This window comes from Mustela erminea, chromosome 3 (assembly GCF_009829155.1).
Source record: "Mustela erminea isolate mMusErm1 chromosome 3, mMusErm1.Pri, whole genome shotgun sequence".
Lineage (NCBI taxonomy): Eukaryota > Metazoa > Chordata > Mammalia > Carnivora > Mustelidae > Mustela > Mustela erminea.
In genome coordinates this window covers 62438244-62453252 of record NC_045616.1, presented here as the reverse complement: position 1 = coordinate 62453252, position 15009 = coordinate 62438244, and the positions used below count along the sequence as shown (strand labels likewise).

Here is a 15009-nt window from a genome sequence, read left to right as displayed (position 1 = left end):
GCCATTTTCTTTACCAGTTTTTAAAAGGGCTCAGTGGAAGTTCTTATCTATTCAGAATTTGAAGCCATAAAGAGTTTTCTCGCTGAAAGATGAAACTGGGGGCATCTGGTGGCTCAGTCAGTTGAGCATCTGCCTTCGGGTCATGTCATGATCCCAGGGTCCTGGGATCGGGCCCCGCATTGGGCTCCCTGCTTGAACTTCTTACTTAGCAGGGAGCCCACTTCTTCTCCCTCCGCTGCTCCCCTTGCTTGTGCTCTCTGTCAAATAAGTAAAATCCTTAAAAAAAAAAAAAAAAAAAAAAGGTAAAAGATGGAACTGCCAGGACCAATTTTAATTTGTCAGTTACCTTTTGATAGGTGCAAAGAGGGTGGAGCCTCTCTTGAGGTGATCAAAATCAAGTTCCAGGAGTACGTGAAACTCAAGAGATTTCCCAGAGTTCTTCATTCCTTCTCAGCCTTCTGCCATCTTCTCTTGCCGGTCAAGTCTCAGCACAGACTGGTTCAGGGAACATCAGGCCAAGAGTGAGGTGAGGGGAAATGGCTGATCCATCCGACCATCCAGGGGCACTGAGAAGCAGGGTGGGGGCTAATCATTCTGATGTCTAAAAACAAATTCTTCAGAATTTCAGAGTTTTCAGAACAAATTCTTTCAGAATTCTCAACATTTATTCCAAAACTATAAATTGTGTGGGGCGCCTGGGTGGCTCAGTGGGTTAAAGCCTCTGCCTTCGGCTCAGGTTATGATCCCAAGGTCCTGGGATCGAGCTCCACATTGGGCTCTCTGCTCGGGAGGGAGCCTGCTTCCCTTCCTCTCTCTCTCTGCCTGCCTCTCTGCCTACTTGTGATTTCTGTCAAATAAATAAATAAAATCTTTTAAAAATAATAATAATAAATTATGTTTATAAGTGAGGAAGTAGAGGAGTTTTTCAACTCACTTTCCTTCACAGGGATGATACATAAGAAATAAACATATTGGTAAGGTTATAGACTCTAAAGAGAAATGTGTCAACTTGGTGAATACATACAATATTAAAGAAATCTAAAAGATTATTCAGTTGTAACCAAATAATTTGGTTTGGGTAAAGAAAAGTAAACATTGAAGGATATCGTGTCCATATAATTGGGAGCCAAATCAAGGTAGGAGGAGGAATAGATCATTATTACATGAACTTGGGAACTCAGAGTTGACTAAGATTAGGATATCTGAGCAACTTTTACCACCACCCGTCTGTTTCTGAGCTCTTGGGAAAAGTAGGAGTGCACGTCCTGAAAATGAGCAGATAACTTTTTTGGAATCCAGGTCGTTTGGAGGCATATGTATTAAAGCTCCAAAGAAAAACAAATGATGTAGGACCTTCACACCAAGGACCCCATTCCGCTCTGGTTGGAAGTGAAGAGCCTTAGCAAATTCCAGGGAATCTAGTGGTCTGGAAAGATGCAACCATAATGAGGTTCTGCAGCCTTGCATAGGTTTGCTACTTAACCTGAAACTGGCAAATCCAGTCTATCAGGCCAGGTCTTTGTGGAGTCTGCTGCTTTCTGAATGAACCAAGGGCAGGGTTTCTTGGAGGCTTGATCAACTTATCAGAAGTATTTTATTATTTTATTTTATGTAATTTTTAAAAAGGGATTTTATTTATTTATTTGACAGGGAGACACAGTGAGAGAGGGAACACCAGCTGGGGTAGTGGGGGAGGGAGTAGTAGTCTCCCCACTGAGCCGGGAGCCCAATGCAAGGCTGATCTCAGGACCCTGGGATCATGACCTGAGATGAAGGCAGATGCTTAATGACTAAGCCACCCAGGCACTATTTTTTTTTTTTTTTTTTAAAGTACTCTCTACACCCAGTGTGGGATTAGAACTCACAGCCCTGAGATCAAGAGTCTCAGGCTCTCCTGACTGAGCCAGCCAGGTGCCCCTATAGCAGAGTGTCTTGAATGGGGTGCCTCACTTAGGGCTCTTAATTGTGAGCAATGGAAGCTGAATCTAGCTGCTGAAGCAGAAAGGAATTCGTTGATGTAAACATGAGTGGCTCTCAAAACTCTTGTGAGAACTGTCAAGAAACAGTGCTGGAGGCGAATCTTCTAAGAATGATGTCCAAAACCACACTGCAGAACTGGCTGGGGGAGAGAACTCCCTCTGTGGCCCCAGGCCCTGGAGACGGTTCACTGCTCTGCTCAACTCTTCTGCAGCCATTGCCACCGCGGCCAGTATATGTGTGGTGTCTGTACCAGGAACTCCCACCTCCTCTGTGGTAGCCAACTGGTTGGAATGAGCCTGTGCTACAGGTCAGCTTTCAGAAGAAGAAAACTTTGGGGTTTGTCATTTATTGGAGGGGCTCCAAGGGAAGGAGGAGAAAACTTTGTCCCTGAAGATTCTGAGATGGGCACTCTTCTCTCCACTTCTCCCCGTGGGAAGCTGGGAAGGGGCTGGTGGAAGGCTTTTGGAGTTCTGGATTGTGTATCACAGAAACAGACAAATGAGAAATAAGTGCTAATGCATGGCAAAGAACTTTGGGAATAATCTAAAGAAGTTTTATTATAGGAGATGTTGTTTGGATGTTGCTGAGGAGTGATAAAGCAAAGCTACTGTGTGATCTGAGGTGATTTTTGGCTAAACTGCACATTTTTTTTAAAGCCCTGTATTAACTCTGTTAAGACATTCAAGGAAGTCACTGGCAGAAAACTTTACTTCCCCTAAATTTTCACTGCTGCTCTGTGGAGAAAGATGCTGTAGAAAATAGGAAACAGTGCCCTCTGCTGTAAGAGGTTGGAATGTTTCTCCATTCTGAAACCACATATGAGAATTTCCTCATGTTTTTATTCCTGAGAACCTTTAATAGAAAGAATCTATCTATTTACATGGCACCATTTTTCTGAAGAGTCATGTAAAAAAGACTATTAACTAATTAGCTACTCTAGATGTCTATGTTTCATAACAATTTACCCCAAATTTTGCTTAACAACATGTATTATCTCATATAATTTCAGGAATTTGGGAGCTGTATAGCTCTGGTTGTGACTTGGAGCTTCCCAAAAGGTCATACTGCAGTCATGTGAAGACTTGACTCTGGCTGGAGGACCCCCTTCTAAGGAGGATCCCACATGCCTGTTGGGTTGGTGCTGCTTGTTGGCTGGAGGCCTCTGTTGTTTGCCACATGGATCTCTCCGTAGGGCTCCTTGGGTGTCCTCACAACATGGTGACTTGACTTCCCCGAGAGCGCATGGTCCAAGAGGAAGCAAAGCAGAAGCTGCAATGTTTTTTGTTTGTAGGTTTTTTTGGTCTTTTTTGTTTTGTTTTGTTGTTTTTTTAAGATTTTATTTGTTTATATGATAGAGAGCACACAAGTAGGGGGAGCAGCATGTAGAGCTAGAGGGAGAAGCAGGTTCCCCACTGGGCAGGGAGCCTGATGCAGGATTCAATCTCAGGAACCTGGGATCATAACCTGAGCCGAAGGCAGCAGCTTAACCAACTGAGCCACCCGGGTGCCCCTTGATTGTGTGAGTTTTTAAAAAGATTTGTATTTGTTTATTTAACAGAGAGAGAGCACAAGCAGGGGGAGCAGCAGCAGAAGTAGAGAAAGAAGCAGGCTTCCTGCTGAGCAGGGATTCCCAGCACAGGGCTGATCCCAGGACTCTGGGGTTATGACTTGGGCTGAAGGCAAACGCTTAACCAACTGAGCCATCCAGGCATCCCTTTCTTTTTAAGATTTTATTTTTAAGTAATCTCCATGCCCAACATGGGACTCGAGCACACAACCCCCTGAGCCAGTCAGGCATCCCTATAATTCCTTTTCTTTTCGACTCTCAGCTTTAGTTTTCAGGTAGAGAGCAAGATGAAAAATACTTTTCTTTCAGCAGGAAACTCAGGGTTGTCGGAAACATCACTTAAGGGGGAGGGAACGGAAGTCTCCCTTCTGCAATTCCTGGAGCAGAGGCAGACTTTCCTGACAGGAATGTGTGGCCAGTCCCCTAAGTCTGTGTTTTTTTGTTTTGTTTTGTTTTGTTTTGTTTTGTTTGTTTGTTTGTTGTTTTTGAACTGCAAGAGTGAGGACAAGTGTGTAGTCTTGGCCCTCCTTGGAATTCCTCCTCTGCCCTTCACGTCATTGTCCTAATTGTTTTCTGAAGGATGAGGGGCGCCTGAGTGGGTTAAAGCCTCTGTCTTCGGCTCAGGTCATGATCCCAGGGTCCTGGGATGGAGCCCCGCATCGGGCTTTCTGCTCAGCGGGGAGCCTGCTTCCTCCTCTCTCTCTGCCTGCCTCTCTGCCTGCTTGGGATCTCTCTCTCTCTCTGTGTCAAATAAGTAAATAAAATCTTTTAAAAAAAAACAAAACAGGATGGGAAACACACAGGGCAGCCCACTTACACCTGTGAATGCACATGCTGATCCTTAAACTGATTTTTAAAGATTTTTTTTTGGAGAGAGAGAGCGAGCGCACAAGCAGGAGGTTGGGCAGAGGGAGAGTGAGAGGGAGAAGCAGACTCCTGGTTGAAAAGGGAGCCCAATGGGGGCTCAATCCCAGGACCCCAAGATCATGACCTGAGCCGAAGGTGGATACTTAATGGACTGAGCCACCCAGGTGCCCCTTTAAACTGATTTTGGAATAGAAAAATCTATCAAGGTAAAAGGAACTTCAAAAGCATTAACTTGAGGTTGTCCTTTTTCTCTTGTGAAAAAGGAGGTCCAATTATGTATGTATCTTATGGTTGATTTAGTATTTAATAATAACCTTTAATGTATTTTTTGGTAATATTTGAGCATTTGCCTGAATTATATAATTTCCCACAGACTATGTCCAGCACTAGGCAAATATGTGTTACTTACTAGTGTGCACAAAAAGGGCTTTGCAAACTGGAAGGTGCCCAAGGAAAGTCTGTGAATATTACAGCCAAAAATCTATGTTCAAGTGGTTCAAATGCTTTGTCAGCTGTATGATTTTTTTTTTAAGATTTTATTTATTTATTTGACAGACAGAGATCACAAGTAGGCAGAGAGGCAGGCAGAGAGAGAGGTGGAAGCAGGCTCCCTGCCGAGCAGAGAGCCCGATGTGGGGCTCGATCCCAGGACCCTGGATCACGACCCAAGCCAAAGGCAGAGGCTTTAACCCACTGAGCCACCCAGGCGCCCCAGCTGTATGATTTTTTAAAAAAGGTTTTATTTATTTATTTGAGAGCGAGAGAGTGAGAGAGAGCACGAGAGGGGAGAAGGTCAGAGGGAGAGGGAGAAGCAGACTCCCTGCTGAGCAGAGAGCCAGATGGGGGGCTCAAGGACCCTGGGATCATGACCCGAGCCAAAGAAAGACGCTTAACGGGCTGAGCCATACAGGCTCCCCAATTCTATGATTTTTAAAACACTTTGCTTCATTTTTTTGGGTTATAAAGTGAATTATAGCTATTACTGAAGATTTAAAATTACCAAAACAAAGAATAACTAACACAAGCAGAAAAAAGAAAATCACCCTGTAAAAACGCCTATTAACTTTTTGCATTATTTCCTTTGTCTTTTCTCTTGCATATATAAAAACATAACAGGATCGTTTTAAATCTAGAATTTTATATGTGAAGTTTTAAAATTAACATTATACCTTAAAAGACATTTGCCTAAGGGACATCTGTGTGGCTCTGTGGGTTAAGCCTCTGCCTTGGGTTTGGGTCATGATCTCAGGGTCCTGGGATCGAGCCCTCTATCAGGCTATCTGCTCGGCAGGGAGCCTGCTTCTCCCTCTCTCTCTGCCTGCCCTCTCTGCCTACTTGTGATAAATAAATAAATAAATTTAAATAAATAAATAAATGAAATAAATGAAATCTTTAAAAAAAAGGACATTGCCTAATATGGAGATAGATTACAATTTTAAATACTGTACAATTACAGTTGATGTTTTAATTGAAAATACTTTTTTTTTTTTTTTTTTGTGGGGAGGAAGAGGCAAAGGGAGAGAATCTTAAGGATGCCTTACGCACCCTGAAGCCTGATGCGAGGCTTGATCTCACAATCCTGAGATCACAACCTGAGTCACAATCATGGGTCAGACACTTAACTAACTGACTGAGCCACCCAGGTGTCTCTGAAAGTACTTTTTTTTTTTTTCCTAAAGATTTTATTTATTTATTTGACAGAGAGAGACAGCAAGAGAGGGCACACAAACAGGGGAGTGAGAGAGGGATAAGTAGGCTTCCTGCCAAGCAGGGAGCCTGATGCAGGGTTCAGTCCCAGGACCCTGGGATCATAACCTGCGCCGAAGGCAGAGGCTTAACCCACTGAGCCACCCACGTGCCCCAATAAATAAAATCTTTAAAAAAAATTTAAAAGAGGGGCACCTGGGTGGCTCAGTGGGTTTAAGCCTCTGCCTTCGGCTCAGGTCATGATTCCAGGATCCTGGGATCCAGCCCAGCATTGGGCTTTCTGCTCAGCAGGGAGCCTGCTTCCCTTCCTCTCTCTCTGCCTGCCTGTCTGCCTACTTGTGATCTCTGTCAAATTAAAAAAAAAAAATTAAATTAAAAAGAAGAAAAGTAAAGCTCTAAGAAATAATAGAACATGTAGAGTGCTACCACACACCCCTTCTGTGCTATAAACAGATGTGTGTTCCCTGCCCACCCTGGGATTTCGTGTCACTTGTACATTTGTCTTCCGAGCCTGACAGGGTCTTATTAAGGCTTTTGACTTTATCTTGGTTTCTGAGAGACTCCTGGAGGGCAGAGGCAGGGGCTGGCTTACATCACAGATAAGCTCCTGAAGGGCCTGGAGTCTTTACACAGTTTCCAGCGCTTTCTGGAATTAGAGGGCTTCCAGCTGCAGTGATGTGGCTGGACACTAAGGGGCAGCAGTTACCAGAAGAAACATCTAGCTCCGCTGAAGCCAAGCACAAACCAAGTGGAAACCTTGTTTCTAAACCCCAAGAGCAAAGAATAGAGAGCACATTCTCATCTCTTGATTCAGATTATAACGTTACAGTTTTAAATATCTATTCTATTAAGAGTTTTGCTTGCCAACTGAATTCTCCCAGTAAATTAATTTGTGATCAAATATGATTTAAGGGGCGCCTGGGTGGCTTATTGGGTTAAAGCCTCCGCCTTTGGCTTAGGTCATGATCCCAGGGTCATGGGATAGAGCCCCACATCTGGCTCTCTGCTTCGCAGGGAGCCTGCTTCCCTTCCTCTCTCTCTGTCTGCCTCTCTGCCTACTTGTGATCTCTGTCTGTCAAATAAAAACAAAAAAACAAAAAAAAATATATGATTTAAATATACTGCTGAAACATATACCACCTGCAAGAGTTACCCATTTAGCTGCATTTATAACTTCAGCAGCTTAATCTGAAAATATTTAATTCCAAATTCAAACTCCTTGTATTCTCTGAAAGGACTGTTGTCTGTCGTCTCTTTCTCCCTTTGATGAAACAAATTTTTTGTGTGTGAAATAAAGGCAATTAAATAATTCTTTAGACAGTTAAACTCAGCAAGGCTAAAGTCTTTGGAGATCTTACAGTTTCCTTTCTGGGTCATTTGCTCATTAAACCATCCACCAGCAAAGATTTCTGAGCATTTCCCTCATATTGTTGGATCTTGCTCTTAAGTGCTATAGAATGGAAAGATGGACCAGATACCAAATCCGCCATCAAGGGCCTCATTCAAAGTCTGGAGAGCAGGGAGTTATATGGGCAGACAAAAACAGAACAAAACAAAACAACAACAAGCCTGATTATAGGACTGTGTGCTAAATGAAATGATCAAAACAATAAAAAGATGCTCCAGTGATAAGAGAGGACAGAGGAGGGAGGTTGGAGGTAGGGAAAGTGCTACAAAACTTTCAAGAGGAGATACTTGAACCGAGCTTCAAGGAGTGGCCAGAAGGAGCATTCTCAAAATGTGCCAAGGCAAGGGAACAGTAAGAGCGCGCAGTCTTCTGGTCAGTTTGTAGGCAGGGTCAGACTTGTGAATGCCCAGGGGTGAAGGCATTGATTTGTGTTTTTGATAAACAACTCTGACAGCAAAATGGAAATGGGAATGGAGAACAGAAAGCAGAGAGAGCAGTAAAAGAGTTACCTCTGTTTTGCTAATAAAAACCAAAATTACAAAGCCTGAGGTAGGGAAGAATTGAGAGAAATGGGTGAGTTCCGCTGACTTTAAAATGCAGAGGTACCTGGGTGGCTCAGTTGTTGAGCGTCTGCCTTCGGCTCAGGTCATGATTCCAGAGTCCTGGGATTGAGCCCTGCATCGGGCTCCCTGCTCTGCTGGAAAGCCTACTTCTCCTTCCCCCAATTACCCTGCTTGTGTTCCCTCTCTCTCTTAGTCTCTCGCTGTCAAATAAATAAATAAAATCTTTAAAAAATGAATAAAACAATATGATGAGGGTAGCTGGGCGGTGGGTAGGGCTGTGGGTAGGGCAGTGGGTTAGGGATATTGGCCTGAATGGCTGATGCAGCAGGAGCAGGTTTGGGTGGGGAGGACATGGGTTTTACTCTGGTCTTAATTGAATTTGAGATGCTTATGATACATTGAGGTAGGAATTGAGGCTAGCAGGCTATTGGATAGATGGTTCTGGAGCTTAGCAAAGAGATAGAGGCCAGAACATATAATTTGGGGAGTAATTGAAATTACAGGAGTAGCTGGAATCATGGTGGGGTGGTGGTGGGGTCAATGATAAGCTTTGGAAAGAGTGCATTTAGAAACGAGGAGACCCAGAAAAGTATGGTCACAAGGCCATAGGTGTGTTCTTGTGTGGGAAGACCCAACATAAAATAGGTGCCAGTGTTCCCTGCATTCTATATGTTTAACACAATTCCAACAAAAACAAGGGGGCGCCTGGGTGGCTCGGTCGGTTAAGCTCCCAATTCTTGAGTTCAGCTCAGGTCTTGATCTCAGGGTTGTGAATTCAAACCTCGCATGGGGCTCCATGCTGGGCCTGCAGCCTACTTCAAAATATAATAAATTACAACAAATTTGCTCCAAGGGCAAAGTTCTTCTGTCTTCTCTACACAGGGCCTGGTGTAACAGCAATGCCTGGTAAACATTTCTTGCCTGCTTGTAGGTACATTCATCCAGCAGAATAATATGCACTTTAGGGAAGAATGGGCTAGGTTTATGTGCTGACATAAAAAGATTTCTAAGGTATGTTAAGTGAAAAAAACAAGGTGTACCACACGTCGATACTATTATGTATGTATATGTTTAAGGACACATATGTAATATTGCATATCTTACCTAAATTACATATTTTTTTTTTCTGTAAGATAATGATAGCTGACACATACATAGTATTTACTATGTTGCAGGCACATATTTTAACTCGTTTAATGCTTTCTGTTAGGGAGGTACTACTGCTATCCCATTTATACTGGCTGGGAAACAGCGTGGTAAGTGACGAGCCCAGGATCACCCAGCAAGTTCACGGCAGAGGTGACAGCTGAAGCCAGGGAGTCCCAGTGTCTCGGCAGCACAATCCTGCCTCTCACCTGGGCAAGTGTTAATGGAGAGGGACTAGGATGGGGAAGGGTGGAGCAAGAATTTTACTTTTATACTCTTGAGTATTGAAAACATTATTTTAGCACATGCGTTATTCCTTTAATAATAAAACACTAATTTAAAAATATTTTTGAGAATTGGACTTTAGGTATCTAGTGAGAACATCCCCCAGGGACCTCAAGGGAGGTTTCAAGGGGAATGTGGGAGTGGTAAGGAGGAGGGGAATTGGCTGAGAATCCATCCCAACAGGCTTATTGCAAGGAAATATAAATATTGCTTTTTATATAATTGAATTTCAGCCCTGAGAGAACATTTAAAAGCACAGTGGCCAAGGGGCGCATGGGTGGCACAGTCGGTTAAGTGCCCCTGACTCTTGGGTTCTGCTCAGGTTGTGATCTTTGGGTCTGAGTCCGAGCCCCACCTCTGGCTCTTTGCTCAGTGCTCAGCGCAGGGTCTACTGAGGACTCTCTCCCTCTCCCCCTGCCCCTCCCTGCTGCCGCCTGCCTCTCTCTCTCTCTCTATCTCAGATAAATAAACCTCTAAAAAATGTAAAGTAAAAGTGAAAACTAAAAATAAAATAAAAGCACAGTGGGCAATTTCTGGATTTAGTTTTTCTTTTTCTTTTAGGATTTTATTTATTTATTTGAGAGAGAGCCTGAAAGTGAGAGCACACAAGCAGGGGGAGCAGCAGAGGGAGAAGGAGAAGCAGGCTCTCCACTGAACAGGGAGCCAGATGAGGGGCTCAATCCCAGGATCCCCATGTCATGACCCGAGTCAAAGGCAGATTCTTATCCTCCTGAGCCACCCAGGAGCCCTTTTTATCTTTTTCTTTGTTAACTTTTTCTTTTTCTTTTTTAAAAAGATTTTATTTATTTATTTGTCAGAGAGGGAGCACAGGCAGACAGAGTGGCAGGCAGAGGCAGAGGGAGAAGCAGGCTCCCTGCTGAGCAAGGAGCCCGATGTGGGACTCGATCCCAAAACGCTGAGATCATGACCTGAGCCGAAGGCAGCCGCATAACCAACTGAGCCACCCAGGAGTCCCAATTTTGTTTTTCTTTTTCTTTGTTCACTTTGTCTCACTTAGAACCCTACCTGGTGTGGTAGCCAGCATACACAGTTGCTCTAGGCTTTTTTTCTATTTCCACTTTTGGGCCAGGTAATACATTCCTTTAACTGAAAAAATTAAAATAAGTTGAAAATACATAAATGAGTAACTTACTCCCAGCCACTCTGTTCCATCCTCTATGCCTCTAGCTCCTTAGAGCCACACTTCTACTTCGTAAGAGTCCTTTTAGTGACTCCTTGGGCAAATGCAAGTATGTATGCATATGTGTTTGTGGGATTTTTTTCTTGGTACACAGCGGGGATCACTTTGTTCCTTTCTGACTTGCCATGGAGAGCTTTCACATTCTTTTTTTCTTTTTCTTTCTTTCTTTTTTGTCAGTGGCACAACCGTTCACCGGATTAGTTTAACTAGTTTGCTCTGTTTACTCCCTTGACCTTGCTATTGGCCTGGCTAAGAAGTCTCCAGGTTTGAACCAGTGTCTCTTCTCTTCTGCTCTGTTTTCAGAGTTCTTCCCACCAATCGCCTCCCTGGCATCTGGCTGCAATATCCACTCATATTCCCCACCGTGAGAGTACGGAAGACTTCCTCCTTGCCTCTCCTTGCCTTCTCCTTTAATGCCCACAGTGGGTGCCAGAGCTAACTTGAGGGCCCCGGGGGCAGCAGGGCACACCTGTTCCTTCTGATGATTAAAAACAGACACACAGTCACTTCCAGTTGAATCTCTTGTCGCTCGTAATTTTGGTCTTCTTGGGAACAGGTGTGCGTAGGTGAAACCCCGGGTATAAATGAGTAGAGTTTAATTATAAACACCTGTTGACAGAGCGGTGACCTGGCTGAACAGGTAGGAGGTTGGGTACTTTCTTCATCTTCTAATAATTTTTCATTGATTTTTATCTAATTTTATTTTTGTTTATTATTATTATTTTAACCTATGTTTTGAAATGACCCTGTACTGGTGTCTGATCACTAACTTGTGAACACGTGGGGCCTGCTAGATTTGGGGGGAGCGGGGATTGGGAGGAGAAAACTCCCCTGTGAAAGTTCTATGCAGCCCCTCTGAGACAGGCAGAAGGCTTCCACTGAAGGGCATTAGGGTCGAACAGCCACCACCTGAGGTGTGAGGAGGGGAACTCCCAGAGGCAGTATTCTCTTTTAATGCAAGTGTTGATGCTTCCCTGTCTGCTTGTTTTGAAATAAATGTTTTTTCCTTGAGTTCGGGACTGTGCCTGGAGTGGTTGTCTACCATGCCCACTCAGCTGGAGGTGGCCATGAACATCATGATTATGACCTTCCACCAGTACTCTTGCAAGGAAGGGGACAGATTCAAGCTCAGTAAGGGGGAACTGAAAATGCTCCTGCAGTGAGAGCTCACAGAGTTCCTCTCGGTGAGTTGCAGCTTCCCGCATCCCAGGGCGGTCAAGTATGGGTGGAGTACTTGTCCACGGAGAGCCTCCGTGCAACGCCTCCTATGACCCTGCCACCAACAGTGCGGTTGGTACTGAGGTTCAAAGCCAGAGGCAAGCAAACCCTGGAGGCCTTTGTTTTCTGTGTGCACTTGATCCTTGACCAATCCAGGTCTGTGCTGCATGGGTTCTCCTATTGTGGATCTCTTCCAGTCCGGGGCTGTATGTGTATTTTCTTTCTTTCTTTCTTTTTTTAAAGATTTTATTTATTTATTTGACAGACAAAGATTACAAGTAGGCAGAGAGGCATGGAGGGCTGGGGTGGGGGGGGCGGGAAGCAGGCTCCCCACTGAGCAGGAGCTAGACGCAGGTCTCAATCCCAGAACCCTGAGATCATGACCCGTGACCACTGAGCCACACAGGTGTCCCTGTACATGTATTTTCTCTTAGGATTTTCTTCATAGCATTTCCTTTTCTCCAGCTTCCTTTATTAAAAGAAGATAGTATATAATACATAGAAGACACAAAACGTGTGTTAATCTACTGTTTATGTTACTGGTTAGGCTTCCTGTCCATAGCGGGCTCTTAGCAGCTGAGGATTTGGGAAGTCAGAAAGTCACAAGTTGTAGGTAGGTTTTAATCTGTGTGTGTTGGGGTGGAGGGCGCCAACACCCCTAACCCCGTGTCGCCAGAGGGTCATCTCTACATAGGCATGTACCCTTCTCCATGTTGCCTGTGGCTAGGGTTTCCAAGGGTTGCAAATGGCATTCAGGCTTTCTCAATTGTGCAACATTGCGGTGCAGGGGTTAGAGTTAATAACTGGTGGCACTAGTTAGAGCTAGAGCTTCACATATCTGTCTGTAAAATTAATATTATGTAATGGGCCAGAAGTGAAACCTGGGGTACTTTTTGCTGCAGAGGCAGGTTTTCTAGTAAATGAAAAATACTTAGCTTTGTCAGACCAGCACAGGCTGATTCCGAGGGTCAGAAAGAGTGTGTCTGGCCAGTGACCAGTCAGGTAGCAAAGAGGTTCACATCCCAGGAGTTCATTAAAGTCTACACAGGAAATCTTCCAGTGGAGTGTTTGGGTTCTGAGGAAAACCCTTTACTCCGATGTTATGCAGACACCTCAAATTGCCTTTAGCACAGTGTGTTATCCTTGCATGGTGTTATTTGTCCAAACCCTGTGTTAAGACTCCAGTATTTGTAACTACGACACTCTTTTCTTCTTTTCCTTCTATAGGAAAACCTTAAAGTAAAAAAAAAAAAAAAATTTTTTTAAAGTCATCTCCATGCCCAATGCAGGGTTTGAACTCACGACTCTGAAATCAAGAGTTGCACACTCTGCCGACTGAGCCAGTCAGGTGCCCCTAAAGTAAAAAATGTTTAACCTAGTAATTCTTCCCAGTGCCTCTTCAGTTTGGCTACTGGTTTATAAAACATTTAGAATAAAAGTCTCAGCAGGTCAAATTTGTCACATTGATTTATTCAAATGAAGTTTATTGTTGTTGGGATGCCTGGGTGGCTCAGTTGGTTAAGGGCTGCCTTCAGCTCATGTCATGATCCCAGCATCCTGGGATTAAGTCCCTCATCGGGCTTCTTGCTCAGCGGGGAGCCTGCTTCTCCCACTGCCTCTGCCTGCCACTCTGTCTGCCTGTGCTCATGCTGAGAAATAAATACATAAAATCTTAAAAAAAAAAAATCACATGAAGTTTATTTTTGTTTTGATCAAGTTGATTTTGATTCATTAAAGTTCCCAACCTTTTAATGATTGGCGCCTACTGAGAGGGCAACAGGAATCCTTGGAGGGAATGATCTACTTTTAGAACTTTTCTCAGTAGTAACCACCCATCATAGGAGAGGTGAAGGCTTCAATGCCCACCCATTCTGAAGCCTGACCTCTTCTATGGGCTTCTGCTTTACTTTCCACCCCTATAATGCTGTCATCCTTCTAAGACCTATCCTTCATCAGGTGCCTCTTAGTGTATCAGGTGCTGTGCCAAGTAAGGCTGCAGATACAATATTGTATGTCCCATGCAATATTAGGGATATAAGTGGTTTTTTTTTTTGTTTCCATTGTTCTGAAATTTGCATTTAACTGAATGTCCTGTATTTTTATTGACTAAATCTAGCAACCTGTCTCCCACAACTTTGTGGGGAGATAATCTTCCCATTTTAGAAATAAGGAAATTCAAAAATGTTAAATGATTTGCTCCAAGCCTCATTGTTGGTAAATGGTAGAGCCCCCTACTATCCCCTTTTGGCTGTAAAGCCTGCTTTGTTCCAGTTTGGAGTCCTGGCACCCCCCCCCCCACCTTTGAAGTAGTGTAAATGCATTTTCAGGCACAGCATCTCACTTAGCTGAGATGCTGTTTGCTCTTCTTGGTGTTTAAATCCGAGCCAGCATTACGTGGCCCTGGGGCAGAAGGCCAGACTCCTTTAGAATTGGATTTAAAACCAATTCTACCTGCACATGGGCTCTTGGGAATTGTCCTTAGATGCCAAAATGGAAATAAAAACTTGAATGTAAATAGAAGGAAAATGCAATTTTGGTTGTCGTGAACCTCAAAGCCTGGGAGTTAGAAATTTTCTTTTTCCTTTTAGTGCCAAAAGGACCCCCAGTTGGTTGATAAGATAATGCAGGACCTGGATGCCAATAAGGACAACGAAGTGGATTTTAATGAATTCGTGGTCATGGTGGCAGCTCTGACAGTGGCTTGGAATGATTACTTTGTAGAACAATTGAAGAGGAAAGGAAAATAAAGATAAGTATAGTAAGCTTATCTAAGGGCAGAAGTATATCCAATAGTTATTTACTTCCTGTTCATCTATAGTCTTTTGAGACCTATAGTTATAATAAATGCCATTTATAGATATAATATACATATAAGATACATACATCGTATTATTAAATGATGTGTACCTTAATAGTTTTATTTATTTATTTATTTATTTATTTATTGAAAGATTTTGTTTATTTATTTGAGAGAGAGAGATCACAAGTAGGCAGAGAGTCAGGCAGAGAGAGGGGGAAGCAGGCTCCCTGCCGAGCAGAGAGCCCCACGCTGGGCTCGATCCTAGGA

General features: G+C 43.6%; 2 protein-coding genes across 4 annotated transcripts in view; both read left to right on the top strand.

Annotated features, from left to right (window-relative positions):
• The window catches only part of F2RL1 (F2R like trypsin receptor 1), a 33179-nt gene extending 23730 nt beyond the window's left edge, over positions 1 to 9449 (top strand). Inside the window, exons 3-4 of one of the 3 annotated variants that reach the window (XR_004283937.1) lie at positions 2990 to 3114; positions 9303 to 9449. The gene's annotated coding sequence lies outside the window, so the exon portion shown is untranslated. Of the gene's footprint in view, positions 1 to 2989; positions 3268 to 9302 lie in introns of all 3 variants that reach the window. The other 2 variants (XR_004283936.1, XR_004283938.1) reach the window with 2 other exon arrangements.
• Positions 9450 to 11739: 2290 nt separating this feature from the next.
• On the top strand, positions 11740 to 14727 carry S100Z (S100 calcium binding protein Z). Its single transcript, XM_032335917.1, is given in 2 exon segments — positions 11740 to 11908; positions 14531 to 14727. Coding segments are annotated over 2 exon segments (300 nt in total). The 5' UTR covers positions 11740 to 11767; the 3' UTR covers positions 14690 to 14727.
• The last annotated feature ends 282 nt before the right edge of the window (positions 14728 to 15009 follow it).